Genomic DNA, 22,500 nt, shown 5'->3' on the forward strand with positions numbered 1-22,500 from the left:
TGGCGGACAGAATGCGGTGCATAAATATGTGACTATATTTTCATTTTATTCACCTTTTTTTTTCTTTCTTTTTTTCTTTTTGGTCAATAGACGTCACAGTTCTTATGTGTTACAGTGAAATGCACTTCAGCTTGTGTGGGCAATGAAGTCTATAGTGTCAAATTCCCAGCACTACTTCCAAGTGCACTCGAAACTACCAGACACCCAGGAAGTTAAACCGAAAAAGAAAACACATAAATGAGAACAGTTAATGCATCTGTGAACAAACATCCCCAGAGAGAATCAAAATGAGGCTAAAGTCATATCAATGAAACTGAAATAAACAGAGATGATGAAATAAAAGGGGAAAAAAAGGAAAAAGAAAAGGAAGAAAGTTCATTCAATAAATCTATAAACGGTGTGAAGGAATCCGTGGCAATGTAACAGGAATGTCAGAGAGCTTACATTTTCGAATTTATTCGTGCAGCTTCAAAGTGGTTGATCAAACTTTGCTTCTACTCTCAGATTTTTTTAAAGGTGCTCTCAGGAAAGTCATAAAAGAAAACTTTTTTAAAGACACTCGGACCTTCCCACTCCCCCCCCCCACACCCCACCCCCGGCCTCCCAACTCCCACCCACACACCAAATCCCTGGGATTTTACTTGAAATAATGAAAATAAGCGCAGCCTACACAATGCAACGCAAACTCCCGTCTTGTACATACAACATAACAAACTTACACGAGAGGGGGTGTGAAAGGACTGTGACGCCCAATAATCCAACCATACTGATACTGCTGCTGCTGCTGCTACTGCTGCTACTACTACTACTACTATTTCTACTACTGCTACGACCACCACTATCACAACTAGCATACTACCACTGCACCACCACCACTACCATCAGCAGCAGCCATAACCATTAGGATATTATAATTAATAAACAATGAGGTCAGGAGATCAAATGATTAACAATTAGCAAAGAGTGGTAACTCTCTCCACACACAAGGTACATAACTTCAAGCCACTGCTGCTTACGCTACCAATTTAGCTAGCACACAATGTACCTTTTATTTACCTGTGTGCTAGCTAAATTGGTAGCGTAAGCAGCAGTGGCTTGAAGTTATGTACCTTGTGTGTGGAGAGAGTTACCACTCTTTGCTATTTGTTAATCATTAGGATATTATACAACCCCCATTCAAATCTCTGCTGGATCTGATAATTATGTCCCTGCTGCCCGACGTTTTACTTTCTTTCTTTTTTTCTTTCCTTTCTATTGTTTCCTTTTGCTTTTAAACCTTGTATTTTATTTTTCGTTTTCATCCTGCACACGCGTGAACTTAAATGCATTTTGTATCTATTGGTATACCAGCAGCATCGACATACATACATTTGTAGACAAGGCTTGCCATTCTGGAATCCTTGTAGATTATCCACGTATTCCGACAAGGCTTACGAAGAGCCTTCGTTCACCTTCCCGATCGGCACGAAGCAAAGAGAAATTAGGTAGAATGCATTACCTGCATCCCTTCTTCGGCCTCTCCCCGCCACTCTCCACGTGAGTTTCAGTTTCAGTTTTTCAATAGCTCAAGGAGGCGTCACTGCGTTCGGACAAAACCATATACGCTACACCACATCTGCCAAGCAGATGCCGTGACCAGCAGCGTAACCCAACGCGCTTAGCCAGGCCTTGAGAGAGAAAAAAAGGGTGAATAAATAATAGATAAGCTTACATAGATAAATAAATAAATAAATGATTATAATATAGAAAAAGGTAGTAGTAGTAGTAATAATAATAATAATAATAATAATAATAAAATAAATAAAATAAAATAAAAAATAATAAATAAAGCCATTTCTGTGGATTGTGATTGCTTTAGTGAATTCATTTTCAAAGCAGATTATATCATTAAACCCAAGGATTCCAGTGCAACGTGCATGAAACAATGTTACAAGAATGTGGACTGGGATCTTTACAACAGCCACATGAACAGTCTTCTTCAGAACGAAATAAGTGTAGTGTGTTTGTAAAGGATAGCTGGAAAGTCTTCTATGAGATGAAAGTATATCTACATCATATTGTGTAGCTGAGCAGAGACATTAGTAATTCCTTTTGTTTTTCTTTTTTTCTTTCTTTTTTTTTTTAAGTTTCGTCGCCAAGGATTTTACTTCTGACACAAGAATGGGGAATACCTCACTGATTAGGCATAGCCCGCGTTTTGTGGCAGTCAGTTATCACTCTCGCACTCTTGTACAAGAAACCATGCCAGGAGAGAAGGTATCGTCTGCCAATTTTCCTTATCCACCACATTTTACTTTGGTTATTTCATCTTGACTCTGTGTGTCTGTGTGTTTGTTTGTGTGTTTGTGTGTGTGTGTGTGTGTGTGTGTGTGTGTGTGTGTGTCTGTCTGTCTGTCTGTCTGTCTCTGTGTGTCTCTCTCTGTCTCTGTCTATCTCTGTCTATCTGTCTGTCTGTCTGTATCTCTCTCTCTCTCTCTCTCTCTCTCTCTCTCTCTCTTTCTTTGTGCGCGTGCACGTTTGTGCGTGCTTGTGGGTATGATGCAAGATATATTGAAGCATGAATGGAAAGACATAGAAGAGGATGGAGAAGAGAGAGAGAGAGAGAGAGAGAGAGAGATGAGATGAGATTAGATGAGGTGAACTGCACTGTAAATCGGAATTCGCATTTTGTTGCATTGTGAACTTATAATTGGATACCACTGCGCATATATAGCGCACAGAGACAGTGTCAGACATGTGGCCCAATCTCATCAGGTGCGCATCAATTGTTATTGACTATATCATTTGCATTATCTTGCCGTCGTGAATTACGATGAAGAAATGGTTTATCTTCACTGGTTCTGAATGCGAAAACCAAAGTCATGTCAGGGATGTCATATGAACACCATTGAAATGGCAACACAGGGGTTGGGAGCCCAGTTTAATACAGTGCTGCTTGGAGATTTGAACTCCCAATCTTTGGCTTGCGAATGAAAAACTCACTCGATTAAAAATATTCATGCTCTCGTGGTATTTTCAGTGTTGTTCAGTCCAAGCAACGACGTAGCCCAGCATCAATGCCATTAATTTTGTGTTTGTTCATCTTGTATCGATAACTCTTTTTTGACAATACTCTTTGTACGAACAGGGTTAAAGGAATTTATCAGTCCTCCATATTCCATCCAGTTTGAACCTCATACAGAAAATTGAAAACGGAATGGGAAGCCCAGAGTGGCATAACGCAATGCGCAACTTTCAGATTAAAAAACTCACATGGTCATACTGCCCGGGACATGCAGGTGTTAAGGGAAATGAGCGAGCTGACAGACTTGCTGGTAACGCAACACCAACGAGCGGCCTACATCTAGGAAAATCGGAAATCCTCAGAAAAGTCAAAGAATACCAAAAAGGACAGGTACAAGGCCATCACACCATCGATCGCCTCAAAGAAATAGAAGCAGAGAGAGGGAGCGGCCGCAAGTCTAACATGAAAGGTAGAGCACGATGCTTTGCTAATCAAACAAATATCGGCATCATTTCCAAACCAACATTGCGCAAATTTCTTCAAAACGGAACAGAGTCTCTGTGGGCCTTTCCAAATACAATAGACTGAGCAACACACTAGACGCCACTTCTTGGCATCAGAGATCTTTTCCCATCCCTCTTGCGGCCAGTCAGTGGCAGCCTCTGTGCGTGTGTGTATGTGTGTGTTTGTGTGTATGTGTGGGTCTGTGCTTTTGAGTGCGTTTGTGAATGCGCGAGAGTGAAAGTGTACACAAGTGTCAGGAGAGATATGTGTACGTGTGTGTGTGTGTGTGTGAGGGGAGGTGGGAGTGCGGGGGGAGGTGGGGTAGAGGATGAGGTATGTGAGTGTATGCATGCCTACACTGTGGGAGCAACAGGATATTGGAACATATATATATATATATATATATATATATATATATATATATATATCTTTGTATGTACGTGTGTGGGGTTGGGGGTGGGAGATATGGGCGTATGTGTGTGTGCTTGTACAAGTAAGTGTTCATCTCTGTGAGTGTGTGTTTGTGTGTGTGTGTGTGTGTGTGTGTGTGTGTGCCGTGGAAGCTGCGATACGTAGACTAGAAATGAGTGTGTGGAGGAGGGGGTAGTGGAGGTGCAAGGTAATGTGTGTGTGTGTGTGTGTGTGTGTGTTGGAGCTCATGTACGTTTATATGTATTTGACTGTGCTTTCATATGTGCTTGTACAAGTAAGTGTTCATCTCTGTGAGTGTGTGTTTGTGTGTGTGTGTGTGTGTGTGTGTGTGCCGTGGAAGCTGCGATACTTAGACTAGAAATGAGTGTGTGGAGGAGGGGGGTAGAGGAGGTGCAAGGTAATGCGTGTGTGTGTGTGTGTGTGTGTGTGTGTTGGAGCTCATGTACGTTTATATGCATTTGACTGTGCTTTCATTTATGTGAAACTGCATGTTTGGTGCATTTCTGTTATGCATGTGAGGGTGTATGTGTGAATGTGTGTCTTCATATTTTACATTTATTCGCTTATTTATCACCATTGTTGTCTTATTTATTTATTTATTTATGTTTTATTATTATCATTTTATTAGTATTACTAATATTATTACTACTACCTTTTTCTATATTATAATTATTATTTATTTATTTATGCAAGCTTATCTATTATTTATTCCCCCGGTTTTTTGTTTTTTTGTTGTTGTTTTTTTGTTGTTTTTTGTTTTTTTGTTTTTTTCTCAAGGCCTGACTAAGCGCGTTGGGTTACGCTGCTGGTCAGGCATCTGCTTGGCAGATGTGGTGCAGCGTATATGGTTTTGTCCGAACGCAGTGACGCCTCCTTGAGCTACTGAAACTGAAACTGAAACCATCCATAGTCTATATCACTACTGTTAAACAATCTGCTTTCGAGCAGTCGCAAAAAGCGAAAGAAAATAGAAACTGGTATCGCTTCTGTGTCCACTGTTCTTGTCTATTCACATCAAGGCCTGATCAGTGCGTTGGGTAATGCGAAGGTCAGACATCGGCACTTTTTTTTCTTTTCTTTTTCAGCAGATGTGGTGTAACGTATATGGGTCTGTCCGCATGCTCTGTCGCCTCCTTGGGACTGAACTCCATCAGTCTGGGATTCCATAACGGTTCTCCGCAAGGCGACGTGATACGCGATATCACTGCACTGTGACATCAGCGTAAGATGCATTACTGACAACCGATATTCTCCAAGACACACACTAAACGATGCGGTAATGAAAGAGTAACGCAAAAAAAAGACGAGTTGAGAAAGTTAAGCATATATATGTATAAAGGGAGATAATTGTTGTAAACCCAAGATCACGTTGGCCTCATGAGATCCTGAGAGAGAAGGCATAGCCATCATCACCAGACTGGTTCGCTGCGCAACACGAAGAGAGAGAGAGAGTCTACAGCAAACCGGCGAGGGGCAATAACAGCAAGAAGGTCAATAAAGTTGTCGCTGATGGCATTTTCTGATACACCGCTGTCATCAATATTCATGCAGCCGAAGAAATCCATTACACCAGTGCATAAACGGAAGTGGGCATGGAAATAAGATAAAAAAAAAGAAAGAAAAAAAGAAAAGAAGATATATATTAGAGGAGGAGGGGAAACAGTTCTGCTCAATGGAGTAAAGGGACCCAGTTGGCGATGATTCAGTATGGGGTCATTGTCACGAGGATTGCACGAGGAGAAGGGGGAAAGTGGTCCCTGCTGCACCAGGACTTTTCGGTCTGAGGGGACGATGGATCGAAACGTTGATCCATAAAGCACGGTTGAAACCACGCCAGGCCTGGCTATTCAACAGTGTCGAGAAATAAAAATTCTGAAACGATACAGGTTATTTTCTGTCTTTCTGTCGTTATGAATAGTGCCAAATCGTGTGTCAGTCTCTGTGTGTGTGTGTGCGCGCTCGCGTCTTGTTATTCAGTCTCTGTCTCGCGACTTGGCAAACAGAACAAAAGAACCAACAAAACCAACAGCGACAAAAAACACACACACAAAAAAAAAACAACAACCAGAACCTGTGACAGACGCACTGCAACCACGGAACAAGCAATAGCGCAGAGACCTTCCCCTCCAGCCCCCCCATTCCGATGTTCTAATCAGACAGCTGCTTGCATCCATCCTCCAGACGTGCTGTACGGCACGGGGGACAATACCGTCACTCCTTCGCGGACCACTTTGCTTTCCGCTAAGATTGAAGTCACGGCCACTTCAGCCCAACTGAGCGAAGGGAAGGAAAGAAACGCGCCTGTAGCCCCCTCCGTAGCAAACAGCTTGATTGTATTAAAAGAAAATATACAAGGAGGACCCCGAGTGATAGATTAGGTGCCACCGTGTCTGCCATCTAATTCCACTTGGATTGGATCAAACACCGCCCCGCCTTTGTTTCTCCTGCTTTCCAGTTCGACAACACACAAGCAGTGACCGTTTAATTTTCTCCTTCAATCTCGGAAGAGGGCCCGCTAGTGCCACGTCTCTGGGACAATTACTCCTGTTTTCCATTGAAAAGCGCTGGGCCCCAATCGAATTAGTCGAATATAAAACTAATATCAATATGTGGGACCTAATTTGCGTCACAGTCTGTGAGTCCGTGTCTTTGGCTAACCTGATTAGGGGGAGCCCAGAGCGGCCGGTGGGCAGATAGCTGGAGCGGGTAAAGGCAGAGGGGGCCGGCGTTTGCTTGGAGAGCCGGGATCGATGATGGGGCTTTGGTGGGGTGGTCGTGGAGGGTGGGATGGGGGAGGGGGGAGAGAGAGAGAGAGCTGGCCCAAAGCCCGGGCCTTTTTCCTGCCGACCGGGCCTCCGTGATCTGAGGGCCCCCATAGATCAGCCCGGAATGGGTTGCCCGGCCAGTTCTGACCCCCTGGAGGATTAGCCCGGGGAGTGTGTGTGGCTGGGCCGTATTGTTGCCGTGCTGCACTGAATGTTGTGTCGTATTGTACTGTGGTGTGGTGTTCTTTCATCACAAGCAGGTTCTCCTTCGTAAACGTTGATGTTCGGTCACGTCTGAACGCGGCTAGCATTTCCCTCAATGCGCCACTTTCTCCGTTCTCAATGGCAGATGTGGTGTAGCGTATATGGATTTGTCCGAACGCAGTGACGCCTCCTTGAGCTACTGATACTGATACTCAATAAATCTTCGTCTTTCTCTTTTAATGGGTCAGAATGTGGTGCTAGAAAAGAAAAAGCAGCAGAAGCACCAACAGAGGAAGACGATGGAGAAATAGAGATGAGACGAAGAAAAGGATGGAGGTGAAGAAGATCCCCTGAGCTTTAAACGGCTGTGGTTTCATTGTCCCTGTCTGTGGTTTTCTGTCTTACTCATCTGTGCCATTCTCATTATTTCATTATTATTTCACTTGCTTTTTGACCCCCTTGCCCATTCATCTCCCTGTCAAAGAAAGAAAAAGACTCGTTCATTTTGCAAATCAGCTCAATCTGCACGCAGTTAATAACTTTCAGAAAAGTAACGACTGGTGGTAGGTTGATGACAGCCATGAATCTGATTACCATACCGCCACGATCCCTGCTCTCCTTCCTCGTGGGGAAAAAATTAATGTGCACAGGCAAGCCAATGCACACACGATGTGCCCAGAAGCATCCAGCATTGCATCCATTTGTTAACTTAATAACCAGCATTGCCTTCATCCCATCATATCTGACCATGACCCACTACACGAAACTCGTTTCTGACCAAACTCAACGCTTAACGCAGGCTATAATAAGTTTATGGACATGACAAGACAGACAAGGCAAGGCAAGACAAGACCCATGGCTTACTGGACCGAGCCATCTGCCTGTGTTGAAGTGGACTGGCATTACGGTAAAACATAATTATGATAGCTGTAGCGGTTTTCAGGCCCCGGCCGGCTCCTTACACAGCGTTGAGTGTGCTGTAGACTGAAATGGGAAGACTGGGACCACACAGTCGAGTACCATTCACTTTATGGGCGTGTTGCTCAAATTTTCTGACCAACACTCAAGTGTCCGCATCTCTCGTGCCTGGATAACACCGGGATATCATTATGAAAGGAACCCATGGTGACCTCAGTTTCGATCCATCTCCACTTCTGTGCTTTTGGTGAATCCTGTCTCCTGTCAAGGTCTTCAATGTCGGCAGATTCATGGGGGAATTTCGTTGGAGGGACATGGTGACGGTATCCATTCTGGGGGTTGGGGGGGCTCAATCTGGCTTCACCAAAAACGCGACTATTGCCGTCAGAAGGGTGGACGGAGTGCTTAGTACATGGTGTATTAAGTAAGTTAAATCAGAAGATGCAATATTGAACACCACCGAAATGACTCAACAGCAGTGCAGGGTCTCCTCTGGTGTGTGGCCTCCGGGACACATTTCACATGGGGACGCACCTCACGAGTTATACCACCGTCTTTACTGATCGTTAAGTGACGGGCTTCGAACATCCCAGTATGATAGGCCCTCATCTTGTTGCTTTTGGGATAAAAACAGAGGGGGCGGCAGGGAGAACACGGAGAGATGGGGTGGGGGAAGACAGGGACAGAGACTGAGAGAAGGGGAGGGGAAAGGAGAACTCGCCCACTCGCCAAAGTAAAAATGCTGTTATAGATACCGTCACCCCCCACCCACCAAACTTCTCTCTCTCTCTCTCTCTCTCTCTCTCTCTCTCTGTATCTATCTATCTCTGTCCCTCCCTCCCTCTCTCTCTCTCTCTATCTATCTCTGTCCCTCCCTCCCTCCCCCTCTCTCTATCTCTGTCCCTCCCTCTCTCTCTATCTATCTATCTCTGTCCCTCCCTCTCTCTATCTATCTATCTCTGTGCCTCTCTCTCTCCCTCTCTCTCTCTCTATATATATATATATCTGTCCCTCCCTCCCTCTCTCTCTCTATCTATCTATATATTTCTGTCCCTCCCTCCCCCCCTCTCTCTCTCTATCTATCTCTGTCCCTCCTTCTCTCTCTCTCTATCTATCTCTGTCCCTCCCTCCCTCCTTCTCTCTCTCTATCTATATATCTCTGTCCCTCCCTCCCCCCTCTCTCTCTATCTATCTCTGTCCCTCCTTCTCTCTCTCTCTATCTATCTCTGTCCCTCCCTCCCTCCCTCTCTCTCTCTATCTATCTATCTCTGTCCCTCCCTCCCCCCTCTCTCTCTATCTATCTCTGTCCCTCCTTCTCTCTCTCTCTATCTCTGTCCCTCCCTCCCTCTCTCTCTCTATCTACCTATCTCTGTCCCTCCCTCCCCCTCTCTCTATCTATCTATCTCTGTCCCTCCCTCCCTCCCTCTCTCTCTCTCTCACTCTTCATTTCCTCTTCTCTTCTCAGGTGCAGGAAGGGAAATAGATGTAGGAAGGCGGCCATCATGGAACAAATGTGTGTGTTTGTGTGCGTGCTTGGGTGTGTGCGTGCGCGTGTGTGCTTTTATGTGTGCGTGTGTGGGTGGGAGTGGGGAGGTGGGTGGGTGAGTGGGTGTGTATATGTGTGCGTACCAGCGTGTGTGTGCGTCGCTGCCTGTGTGCGTTCATGTCTGCGTGACTGCATGTGTGTGCGTGTGTGTGTGTGTTTGTGTGTGTGTGTTTGTGTGTGTGTGTGTGTGTGTGTGTGTGTGTGTGTGTGTGTTGGATGGGGAGGTGTGTGTGGCCTGGAGGAGGAGGAGGAGGAGGAGGAAGAGGAGGAGGGTGAGCGGGAGGTAGGAGGAAAAGGACGTTAAAAGTGACGTTGACTTGATAAACAGCGATCCCCCCCAGGGAATCTATGTGACGTATCCTTCTCTGAGCTTCTGATTAGGGTCCGCTTCAGCGCAGGGGTAAAGCGCTTCAGACATCCAACAGTGCGGCGCCTCAGTTCGCCTAAAACAAAGATTAGTTCATCATGGAGACTGTGAGTGTGACAAAGAAAGACACTTGCTGTGCTCTGCGAAAGCGTTTCTGATGGACAGAAAGTGTGTGTGTGTGTGTGTGTGTGTGTGTGTGTGTGTGTGTGTGTGTGTGTGTGTGTGTGTGTGTGTTTATGGGGGATGTGATATCTTTTGTAACACACACACACACACACACACACACACACACACACACACACACACACACAGACGGATGGAGGACCCAGATATAACCAGATAAACGACAGAAGACAACTGTCTTCTCCTCTTATTTTTTTCTTTCTCAAAAACAAACGAACAAACACAACAAAACACACAAAAAAACAGAGTTTGACTATATGATTTCTGAAATTGATATGTAGGACCTGCATAAATGATGCAGCATACTAGCTCTGACATTTAAAAAAAGCTTTCTAGTTCTGTACGTTTTCTGTTGTTAATCTATATTCTCATTCCAAAGACATCACAGTATAATATCAGATACACCAAAGAGTAATAACCACCATTATAATATATCAGCTATTGTATTTTTACTGCAGGTGAATACCAGGAATATTCTGGTTCGATACGTTTAGGTTACAATTCAATACAATACAATACAATACTATACAATACAGTGCAATACAGTACAATACAATGCAATGCAATACAATGCAATGCAATGCCATACAATGAATGCAAAATAGATACGATACGACAAATGCAATATAATGCAATGTACATATGATGCAATACAATGCAATGCAATGCCATACAATGAATGCAAAATAGATACGATACGATACGATAAATGCAATATAATGCAATGTACATATGATGCAATACAATACAATGCAATACAATGTAATGCCATACAATGAATGCAATAAGATACGATACGATACTACACGATAAGATAAATGCAATATAATGCAATGTACATATGATGCAATACAATACAACACAATGCAATACAATGCAATACAAAACAATACAATACAACCCCGCATTGCTCTCCTGCAGACTATTTCGGTGCACTGTATCCAAAAGGCTTTACCACGGTCAAAACCCATGTGGAACGAAACAGGCATGGTGTGGGGTATGGGGAAATCCATCCCAAAGTTGGCATCAGAAAGAAAAAAAAGACAAACAAAAAAAAAAAAAAAAAAAAAAAAGAAGAAGAAGACAAAAGGAACAAGAAAGAAAAAAAAATAAAACGATGAAGACTGGCGATGTGGAAAGCTTTCTCAAAGCAGGCACGAAAAAGAAATGAAGGGGAGGGGTGGGGGGAGGGGGGATAGGAAAGAGAAAGAAAGAAAAAAAATCAACAATAAGAATTTTTTTTTTTTAAAGACGAGACGATGGACACGACCGGAAAACAAGTAGGAAAGAAAAGTGAAAAAGAGGAGGAATAGAAGAGTAAAATGACAACAACAGCAAAAAGAACAAAACGGAGCAGAAGAAGAAGAAGAAAGTCGTGATGGTGGCGGTGGTAGTGGAGGAGGAGGAGGAAGAGGAGGAGGAGAAAACAAAACGTATCTTTTTTTATGAGAATGGTGAAGAGGAGGCAAAATATGAACGGAAAAAAAAAGACAAAGAGAGAAAAGCAAGAACGACCAGGAAACAAACAAATAAAAAGAAAGAAGGAAAGAAAGAAGCAGAAGAAAAGAAAAAAAAAGGTATAAAGAAAAAAATTAAAGAAAGAAAGGCAGCCGAAACTGGAACAACACACAGAAACAAATAACACCAGCATCCAGGGTATTTTGAAACACACACACACACACACACACACACACACACACAGAGAGAGAGAGAGAGAGAGAGAGAGAGAATATCAGAAAACAGAAATCGCCGCTGCTGGTCTTTGCCGTCGTGAAGCGGAAATGATGTTTGGAAGTGACGGTTTCTCAGGAGGTAGGAAATTTCTAGCACAGCTGGCACAACTAACAATAACAACAAAAGAAAATCTTTATAATACGTTTATCTGTCTTTTGTTTGTCTGTTTCTCTATCTCTTTACTGGTCCATATTCTTGTCTATGTATGTATGTATGTATGTATGTGAGTACGTGCGTGTGTGCGTGCTTGCGAGCGTTCATTCGTTCTTTAGTTTAACGTCTTTTCACTGTAAGTGATATTAGACGAGGGTAGGAAAAAAAATCGAGTGGGGGGCGGGAAAATTACTGTGTACGCATGCGAGTAAGTGAAAGTGTGTGCGCGCGGTTAGGTATGAACTCATTATTGAAATCAACCATTTGATTCACGAACTCTTACTAAGAGGCTCTTACATAATCTTTTGCTGGATTTCTTCTCATTGCGGTTTTTACTATAATGAAAAAGTTGACATTTTGGCTAAAAAAGGAGATAGAAGTTCCATGAAGGAGTTAGATTTAAATATTTCGCTTTCACTGCAGGAATGTTACACCATGGTAGAAAAAGTCCAATGGTCAAAATTTCGGCTTGAAGAAAAACACACCGGTAACTCGGAGTTACATAAGAACATACAGAAAATGTATGGTTTCATGGGAAAACATTTCTATAATGATTTTCATAAGAGGCAAATCATTTCTCTAATCTGTAGATGGAAAATGAATTGTTTTAAGACAAAATATGTCAGTTATGTTTCTTACATCTGTGGTGCTGACATAACAGCCGATCATATACCAACTTGCGATATGTTAAAGACGGCGTGTGCGTATGATTGTGTGACTGTTTGTCAGTGCTCTCTCTCTCTCTCTCTCTCTCTCTCTCTCTCTGTCTCTGTGTCTCTCTCTCTCTCTCTCTCTCTCTCTCTCTCTCTCTCTCTCTCTCTCTCTCTCTCTCTCTCTCTCTCTCTCAATCAGTCTATCTCCTGTTTACACACATTCACAGTCTTGTTTTTCATTCATAATGCGATTGATTACTTGACTAATTGTTGAATCAGTTGTGGGTGGACTTATCTATCACCCTGAAAGAAACATGCATGCTGGCAGTCATACAAGCATAATCCTTCGTTTGTTGTGTTAAGTTTCGAACTCACACAAACAGTAGTAGGCCTCCTTCGGTCATGGCTGACCATGGATAGAGTATATTCGACCTTATGTCTAATTGGGCTGTCTGCTTGGACCAAGCAGCGTCGCCTGTGACTGTAGAGACCGATGCGAGAGAGACAGTCTCTGTCGCAGCGGTCACATGTGTAAGCTGATGCTGGTCTGTTGGCTGCCGTCCCTTTTCTGCGAGCTCGCTTTTCTGCTGCAGCAGCGGACAGTTTGTCCTCACCAATCCGTAGCTGATTCTTGAGAGTGCTTCTCCAGCTGTTGCGGTCATCTGCAAGGTCCTCCCAGGACTCAGTGTTGATCTCAAGCGCCTTCATGTCACGTTTGCAAACGTCTTTGTATCTCAGCTGTGGGCGGCCGATGCTTCTCTGCCCCGTGGCGAGCTCTCCATAAAGGATGTCTTTTGGGATGCGACCATCTTCCATGCGGGGAACGTGGCCCAGCCAGCGCGGCCGACGCTGTCTCAGCATGGTGTACATGGTCATGGAGGCCAGCGCGAGTCAGGACTTCGGTGTTTGGCACCTTGTCTTGCCAGGAAATGCCGAGTATGCGCCGTAGGCTTCTCAGGTGGAAGGTATTGAGCCTTTTCTTCTGACGAGCATGTGTGGTCCACGCCTCACTGCCATACAGCAAGGTGCTGAGGACGCAGGCGTTGTATACAGCCATCCTTGTCTTTGTGGTCAGCTTGGGATTTGTCCACACTGTTTGTGTGAGGCGGGCTAGTGTTGTGGCTGCCTTCCCGATCCAAATGGTATGTGAAGAATAGGAGAAGATTGAGTTTCTCTCTTTGTTTTATAATTGGGAAAATTGGGAGAGAACATAGCTGTTTCCAAGCGCCCTAGGACGCTCTGTAGATACGCATGCATACACATGTAATACTATGTATTTAATTATCACACTATTCTTGTGTGTGTGTGTGTGTGTGTGTGTGTGTGTGTGTGTGTGTGTGTGTGTGTGTGTGTACTTATACATATGTGTACTTCACTTCTTTTGAAATTCATTTCCTCTTTGTTTGTTTTTTCAGCTTGATGTAAAAAAAAAGAAAAAAGAAAGAAGAAGAAGAAAAAAAGCTGTCGCTGTTTATTAAGTTTATTAGCTTAAAATGAAATACTTACTTGGACTTCGACGCATTCCTGATCGTTCACACACACACACACACACACACACACACACACACACACACACACACACACACACACTATCTCCCTCTCCCTTCCAAAACGCCGCACCCCCCCCCCCCTTCCTCCCATCCCCATCCCCACAACCCCAGGACCTGATAGCCCGGAGGGTAATGGTACAGACGGGGAATAAGGGGGAAAAAATCGATGCTTGTATAGGAAAGGGGAGAACACTCACACATGGCATGGGGAACATGCTGATGCATTTTGCACTCAAGGGAAACTGAGACCCTTTTGTTTGATATTGTTTTTTGTTTTGTTTTTTCTTATTGTTGTTTTATTTTGTTTTTTGTTGTTTTCTTCAACCCTCCTTATCTTTTGTTTTGGTGTGTGAGTGGGTGGGGTGATTGAGTGTGTGTGTGCGCGCGCGCCCGTGTGTGTGTGTGTGTGTGTTTGTGTGTGTGCGTGCGTGTGTGTGTGTGTGTGTGTGTGTATGTGTGTGTGTGTGTGTGGTGTGTGTTTGTGTGTGTGCGTGTGTGTGTGTGTATGTGTGCGTGTGTGTTCAACTGAAAAAATTGTGTATTTCTGTGTTATTTCTGTTCGAGCTGACGCAACTTCAATTATTAATTCACCATTTTTTTAAGTACGGACAGACTGGACGCTATTCAGAACCACGTAATTGTATATAATTTGGCAAGTTGTCAAGGTGTTATTTATTATACCTTATCTTTTTATGCCGTATATTTCTATCGTTAAAAAAATCAGATTCATTTCTGATCACAGAAAGTACCCCATGTACATTTGACGATTCCGATCGTTTCATCCAATTTTCTTAGTGTTCTTCTGTTGAAAATCATCTTGAGTTATTTGTTTTCAGTTTTAAACACCTATGGAAACATCCGCCATATACTTAAGATGTATTTAAATCAGAACAGGACTTTGTAAACGTATTTTGCGTTGTCTTCTTAATATGATACAGTGCTGTATTATGACACATGCGAAACAAATAAACGAACAGGGTTAAAAACATTTGACAATTTCCGTTTGCAACATTAGATATCGGCGTCTTAGATGATATGATTTTATGTGTAAATTGTCTCAACTGTCCCTATAGACAAGCGCTTGTAATTAAGAAGTTTTCGAAAAAGTATACTTATTGCTTTTCTGGAACTGCGTTTTATGAACCTTTAACATAGCAGTTACGGAACTGCGTTGAGTGAACCTTTAACATTGTAACTACGGAATTGTTTTGTGTCATTCTTTAATCCGTGTCCGGGACATCACACTTTTATTGACAAGCAAGGTTAGAGATGGGTATAAGCGTAGGTTGCTTTGAACATTTTGTTGAATTCCACAGAAATTAGACACAGTCTGAAGCTGGACTTCACAAAGAAACGTTTGATATTCCAAGCTCATTTCGTCACAGGTGTTTTGCTTTTGTGAGTGTAGAGGACTGACTTGAAGTTCTGACCATAGATCGTACCCGTCCCCCACCTCGAACACACACACACACACACACACACACACACACACACACACACACACACACACACACACACACACACACACACACACACACACTTTTGCCATATTATAAGTCACAATCTACACAAACTAAACAAAAAATAAAAGACACAATCTACACAAACTAAACAAAAAATAAAATTAAAATAATAATAAAGAGCTTGACCTCTGTCTTATCAATACACTCACTCAGCGTGTGTGTGTGTTTGTGTGTGTGTGTGTGTGTGTGTGTGTGTGTGTGTGTGTGTGTGTGTGTGTGTGTGTGTGTGTGTGTGTGCGTTCGTGCGTGAGTATGTAAATGTGCATGTGTGTGTGTGTGTGTGTGTGTGTGTGTGTGTGTGTGTGTGTGTGTGTGTGTGTGTGTGTGCGTGCGTGTGTGTATGCGTGCGTGTGTGCGTGTATATGATCATATCTATGTGGATAAGAGTATTTGGTGCACTATTTTTTTCTCTTTTCCTCTGTTCTCCTCTGTTTGTTAATAACTCTAAGTAAATATCTTCTGTTTGCATGACTCCGCGGAATAGAAATAAATATAAACGATCGGGTCAGGTTAGTGTGAGCGAAATGAATGACAAACGAAGGAATATAACACGTGAAACAAAAACGTCTCCCTTTGTATGCTTGTTCTTTCTCTCTCTCTCTCTCTCTCTCTCTCTCTCTCTCTCTCTCTCTCTCTCTCTCTCTCTTCTCTCTCTCTCTCCATCACTACCTCGACTAGAATATCTCCTTCTCTCTGTATCTGTCTCTCCCATCTTTTTTTTTCATCCGAACCTCTTTCTCTGTCTCTGTCTCGATCTATGTGTCTGCCTCTCTCTCTCTCTCTCTCTCTCTCTCTCTCTCTCTCTCTCTCTCTCTCCCTCCCTCCTCCCTCTCTCTTTCTCTCTCTCTCTCTCTCCATCACTACCTCCACTAGAATATCTCCCTCTCTCTGCATCTGTCTCCCCCATCTTCTTTTTTTTTCCCTCCTAACCTCTTTCTCTGTCTCTCGATCTATGTCTGTCTGCCTCTCACTCTCTGTCTCTGTCTTCCCCCTTTTTCTTCTATCACAACCCCTCTCTCGCTCTCTCTCTCTCTCTCTGTCTGTCTGTCTGTCTCTCTCTGTGTCTGTCTGTCTCCCAGTCTCCCCCACCAGTCTCCCCGTTGTTAAGCCCAGGCACCAGCAGCCCCTGACGATCAATAGTGTAAAATCTGTAGACGTTTTTATTTGCTCTTATTACATTTCTCGGCCCGCCAGCCCCGCGCTAGGACGGTGGCCGCTTGTCGTTCTTGGGGCGGTCCTCATCCATCAAGTGTCCTCCCCTCCCCTTCCCTCCTCTTCCCTCTCCTTCCTTCCCTCTCCCCCTCCCCTCTCTTTCCCCTCCACCCTCCTCCGCCCCCCCTCGTCCTTTTCCCCCTGGGGCCTCCCCGCTCGCTCTGACCTCCTAGTCTCGACATGGCCGCCAATCTCGCTTATTTATTTATCCAGCTTTTATCAAATAATTTCCTTTCACGGGGTCTGCCTTGTCTTGAGTTGGAGGGATGGGGTAGTGGGGAGGGGGGGGGGAGAGAGAGAGAGAGAGAAAGCGTGGACCGATTTCTGGAGCTTGGGCAAATTAGATCACTTAACCTCTGCTGTATCTGCACTTCTTCAAAAGCCAAAGGGGGTACGGGCGGTACTTGGTGGCAGGGCTGGGTCTGGAGGGCTGAGGCTGGGCTGGGCTGGGCCATCGTCAGAATGGCGCTCTCTGCCGGCTAGCGGTGGGTCGCGTCCAAGTTTTGGTGCTGTTGGTGGTGGTGGTGGTGGTGGTTGGTGGAGATTGGAGGGAGAGTCTGGGCGGGATGGGGTGTGGGGTGGCGTTCTGTGTGTGTGTGTGTGTGTGTGTGTGTGTGTGTGTGTGTGTGTGTGTGTGTGTCTGTGTGTGTGTGTGTGTGTGTGTGTGTGTGTGTGTGTGTGTGTGTGTGTGTGTGTGTGTGTGTAGTATCTTGGTAATCCCAAAGAACGTTTCTCTGGTCATTCTTCGAACATGGAGGCGACTGTGGTGGGAGAAGGAAGGATGGGGAAGGTTGGGGTTTGGGTTATGGTGGATGGTGGGGACAAGGGGCCGTGGGTGAGTGAGTGAGCGTGCGTGTGTGTGTGTGTGCGTGTGTGTGTGTGTGTGTGTGTGTGTGTGTGTGTGTGATTTGGGGGGCGGAGTGGGAGAAGATCGTATCTGGTCCATTCTTGGGTTTTATTGTTGAGAAGCTATGAGGTTGGGGTTCGGAATTTTTCGGTTTGGGAGTTTGGAAGGTGGGGTAGGGAGGCGGTTGGTTCTGTCTGTGTGTTTATTTGTCTGTGTCTCTGCTTCTTCATCTTTGTTCATCTAGCTGTATGTGTCTGTGTGTGTGTGTGTATCTGTGTGTCTGTCCGTATCTCTCTCTCTCTCTCTGTCTCTGTCTCTCTCTCTCTCTCTTTGGCCAAAGTTCAATAAAACATTTCCGCTCGTTCGTTCTCTTTCCCTTTCTCACTGTCTTACGGGTGCACTTGTAATTTTGCTCTCTTTTTTTTCCCCCTGTGTCATGAATATTACCAGCCCCATGTCTTAAACGAGCTGAATGTCGCAAAAAACGACTTTGATTCAATTGTCAAATGTCTGTGTGCATCTTTGTCTCACTGTCTCTGTCTGAATCTGCCTGTCTATCATCACCCTGTGTTTTTCTTTCTGTCTGTCCATCTCACCGCCCATTTGATCCTGAGTGGTGATCGCGTTGAACCCCCCCCCCCCCCCCCCAAAAAAAAAAAAAAAAAAAACCGAATGAGAAATGTTGGTTATTTAGATGAAGCAGTGCATTTTGTTTCCTGCATGCATTGGCTAAATGCTGTGGAGAACCGCTTTTGAGTAGGGGGGTGGGGGGTGGGGGTGCAGTTATTGAGACAAGCTGGAATAGGCGAACTGTTACGAGATATGGCCAGACACGTACTCCCTGATGAGTGCAAATTTAGGTGTTTATGAAAATGATGATGATGATGATGATGATGATGAAGAAGATGATGATGATCGTGCTAGTAGTGGTGGTGGTGGTGCTGCTGCTGCTGATGATGATGATGATGGTGATGATGACGACGACGACGACTACTATCATCAACATCATCATCATCATCATCATCGTCCCAGTCATCATTAGCACCACCATTGCCATTAATACTAGTTGATTTTTTTTGTTTTTTGTTGTTGTTGTTGTTGTTGTTTTTTGGTTTTGTTTTTGTTGTTTTTTGTGTGTTGTTTGGTTTTTTGGTTTGTTTGTTTGTTTTTCTATCAATAGTAATAGTAGCAGCATTCAAAAGCACCCTCATGCTCATGGCTAGGTGTGTGTGCACAGTGTTAATTAGGAACTTGTAATATCCTTCCGCTCCACTCCTCGCCCCAAATCGCCTTCTACCACCACCACACTTTTTTTTTTCACTGAAAATGCTTTTGCCAATGTTTTCGTTGTGATGCTAATGATGCATTTTGTTTGTTGAAATGTTTATTTATTTGTTGGGTTTTTTTTGTTGTTGTTGTTTTCTTTGCATACAGTCAGTTTCTGATCTCACGTTCTTTCACAGACAGCCTGATTTTCCATTGTGTTAATATTGGGGTTGGGTTGTGTGTTTTTTTTTTCTTCACTGGCTAGACATTGCTGAATGCATCGCGTATTCTTTGTGTTCTCAAGAATTGTGCCGGTTTTTAGATGTAGGGAGAAGCATGCAGGATCCTGCAATTCTGCTTGATCGTTTGGTAACATTTTCCGGACTTCCACCGGTCCTTAGTATTGATTCACATCCCTTTGATATGAACAGTAAACTTAATCAGTAAAGAAAATAAATAAATAAATAACTTTTTTTAAGAGAGAGAGAGAGAGAGGAATGGGATGACAGGTTGATTTTTTATGTTCATGGTTTTTTGTTCTTATGTTTGTTCATGTATTCGTTCATTTATCTATTTATCCTATATATAACCCCCTTTTTTATATACCTTTTTTTCATTCCAAAATGCCCACGGTATGCATGTGAATGAATAACTTTTTTTTAAATGCTGATCAGCATGCTCTGTTTCATTTCGTTTTATAGTCTGTTATGTCTATTGGTATAAAGATAACCTTATAAGTCAGTACGATAGGATCAACACTGACCACTGCACGATCAGGTCAATGAACTCAACAGATTACTAATAACTATCGGCGAAGGGAACAACTCAGTGGGCGATCTCAGTTTATTCCACTCTTGACTCCAGTCTGTCTGTACTTCCTTTTTTTAAAATAATTATTATATATATATATTTATTCATTTATTTATTTATTTATTTATGTAAGCTTATCTATTATTTATTCACCTTTTCTTTTCTTTTTTCTCAAGGCCTGACTAAGCGCGTTGGGTTACGCTGCTGGTCAGGCATCTGCTTGGCAGATGTGGTGTAGCGTATATGGATTTGTCCGAACGCAGTGACGCCTCTTTGAGCTACTGAAACTGAAACTGAAACTGAAACTGTACTTCCTTCTCACGCTTCATCGTACCCCATCCCCTCCCCCCCACCGACCCCCCCTCACCCCACCCCCACCCCACCAGCCCCTCAGCCCCCATGGCCCACCCCCTCTCCCCTTACTGTCAAAACAACTGATTTTTGCTTGTGTCCGTGTCTTCTCCAAGTGGCTTTTTTTGGACATTTCTTTCAACAGCCAATTCACTGTATTTGGACCACTCATAATTCTTCAAAAGAAATGAACAGATGACCAGACACAAAACAAAGACACAAATATCTAACGTACTATCACCCTGCCTTCTACCTATCTAACTCACTCACTCACTCACTCACTATCTAACTATCTAATTATGCAACTGTCCATATGAAACAAACATACACAAACTGAATGGCTGAATAACTAACTAACTACTTAAGTAACAAACTAACTAACTAAATAAATGAATATTTTTAATACAGTTTTTTTTCTTGTGATATTGTATGTTTTGATGCTTCTTTTTTTTTCACTACGATAATGTTGTTTTTTCCTGTTTCTTTATCCATGATGATAATGTCGTTTTGGGGGGGCGAGGGAGGTGGTGGGGGAGGGGGGGGGGTGATGGAGTGTTTTCTCCATGATAATGTTGTTTGGTGTGTTTTTTTCATGCATTTTCATCTCCGTATGCTTTTTCATGCAATTTTTGTCTCCATGATAATAATGCAGGCTTTCTCATGCAGTTTTTTCCACAATGATTTAGTTTCTTTTTAAAAAAAACAAACTTCTTTTTCTGCATAGTGATATACTGAGGTCTTGTTGGTTTGGGGTTTTTTCGGTTGTTGTTGTTTTTTTTTTAACGTATTTTTGGTCTGTCATAAAGTTTTTTCACGCTTTAATTTCATGATTCAGTTTTCTTAAAATACTTTTTTCTACATAATAATGCAGTTGTTTCTCTTTTTTTTTCTTCTTTTTTTTTCTTTTTTTTTTTTGGCGCTTTTGCTGGGGTTTTTTCCACCTTCTTTTCTTTCACCCGTTTTTTTTCTCCATGATAATGTTGGGTTGTTGTTGGTGGTGGTGGTGCTGGTGGTGGTGTTGGTGTTGTTGTTTTCATGCATTTTTCCTATACGTGTGTATGCATTCCCTCCCTCCTTCAAGGCCTCCCTTACAAGATGTACCAGCACCACGACAGCTCAGTCAGCCCGGAGAAACGCAAGCAGCGCCGGATCCGGACCACCTTCACCTCGGCCCAGCTGAAGGAACTGGAGAAGGCGTTTGCCGAGACCCACTACCCGGACATCTACACCCGTGAGGAGATCGCCATGAAGACCGACCTCACTGAGGCCAGAGTGCAGGTGGGGTGGATGTGTAGGGGTGTGGGTGGGTGTGGGTGTGGGTGTGAGGGTGTGTGGGTGGGAAGGTTGTGATGGGGTGGAAGGGGGATGGGAGATGGGGGTCGGGTTGGGGGGTGGAGTTTGGGTGGTGTGTGTGGGGGTGAAGGGATGGTAATGTGGATGTGTGTTGTGTGTGGGGGGGGAGGTGGGAGGGGGGGAGGGCTGTGTGTAGCTGTGTTGTTGTGGTGTGTGTGTATGTGTGTGTGTGTGTGTGTCTGTGTCTGTGTCTGTGTGTCTGTGTATCTGTTTGTGTGTGTGTGTGTGTGTGTGGGTGGGTCTGTCAGTCTGTGTGTCTGTGTTAGTGTGTGAAAAAATGTGGGGTGATGTGTGTAGGTGGGAGTAATATGCCTGTGTATGTCGTGTGTGGGGGAGGGGGCGGAGGGAGACGGGAGAGGGGGTGGTGGAGTGTAAGAGTGTAGGGTGATAGGGGGGGGGCGGAGGGGGAGGGGGTGAAGGAGAGAGCAATGTGATTGGGGGTGGAGGGAGGAGGTATGCGAGAGAAATCTGTGTATGTGTGTGTGGGTGTGTGTGGGTGTGTGTGTGTGTGTGTGTGTGTGTGTGTGTGTGTGTGTGTGTGTGTGTGTGTGTGTGTGTGTGTGTAAATAGGGGTGAGGGGGAAGTGTGTGTATATGTGAGTGTATGTGTGTGTGTGTGTGTGTGTGTGTGCGTGTAAGTAGGGGGAATGGGGAAGTATATATATATATATATATATATATATATATATATATAAACATATATATATATATATGTGTGTGTGTGTGTGTGTGTGTGTGTGTGCATGTGTGTGTGTGTTAGTGTCTCTGTCTCTGTCTCTCTCTCACTGCATATCTGTTTTTGTCTGTCTGTCTCTTCCTACCTTCCTGCCTGCCTGCCTTCCTGTCTGACTGTCTCTCTCTTTCTCTGTCTGTCTCTCTCTCTCTCTCTCTCTCTCTCTCTGTAACACACACGCTTCTCTGCCATACTGATTAGTTATCACCACTGCACAACACGGTGTCATTGTTAACAACATCGTGTAAAAAGCCTGGAATCTGGGTGAGCAGTTTCAATGATTTAAAAGCAGATCAGATCCTCCGTTTGGACACGGGCGAAAGGATAAAAACAAACACACACAAAAAGAAACAACAAAAAAAAAACAAATAAAAACAAACAAAAAACAAAGAG

General features: G+C 43.8%; 1 protein-coding gene across 1 annotated transcript in view; it reads left to right on the forward strand.

Annotated features, from left to right (window-relative positions):
* The window catches only part of LOC143298575 (uncharacterized), a 68,293-nt gene that overhangs the window by 37,545 nt on the left and 8,248 nt on the right, over positions 1-22,500 (forward strand). Inside the window, exon 3 of the mRNA XM_076611455.1 lies at positions 21,104-21,300. Within this exon, the coding sequence (XP_076467570.1) occupies positions 21,104-21,300 (197 nt within the window). The remainder of the gene's footprint in view (positions 1-21,103; positions 21,301-22,500) is intronic.

The sequence above is a fragment of the Babylonia areolata genome, chromosome 24, assembly GCF_041734735.1.
Source record: "Babylonia areolata isolate BAREFJ2019XMU chromosome 24, ASM4173473v1, whole genome shotgun sequence".
NCBI lineage: Eukaryota > Metazoa > Mollusca > Gastropoda > Neogastropoda > Buccinidae > Babylonia > Babylonia areolata.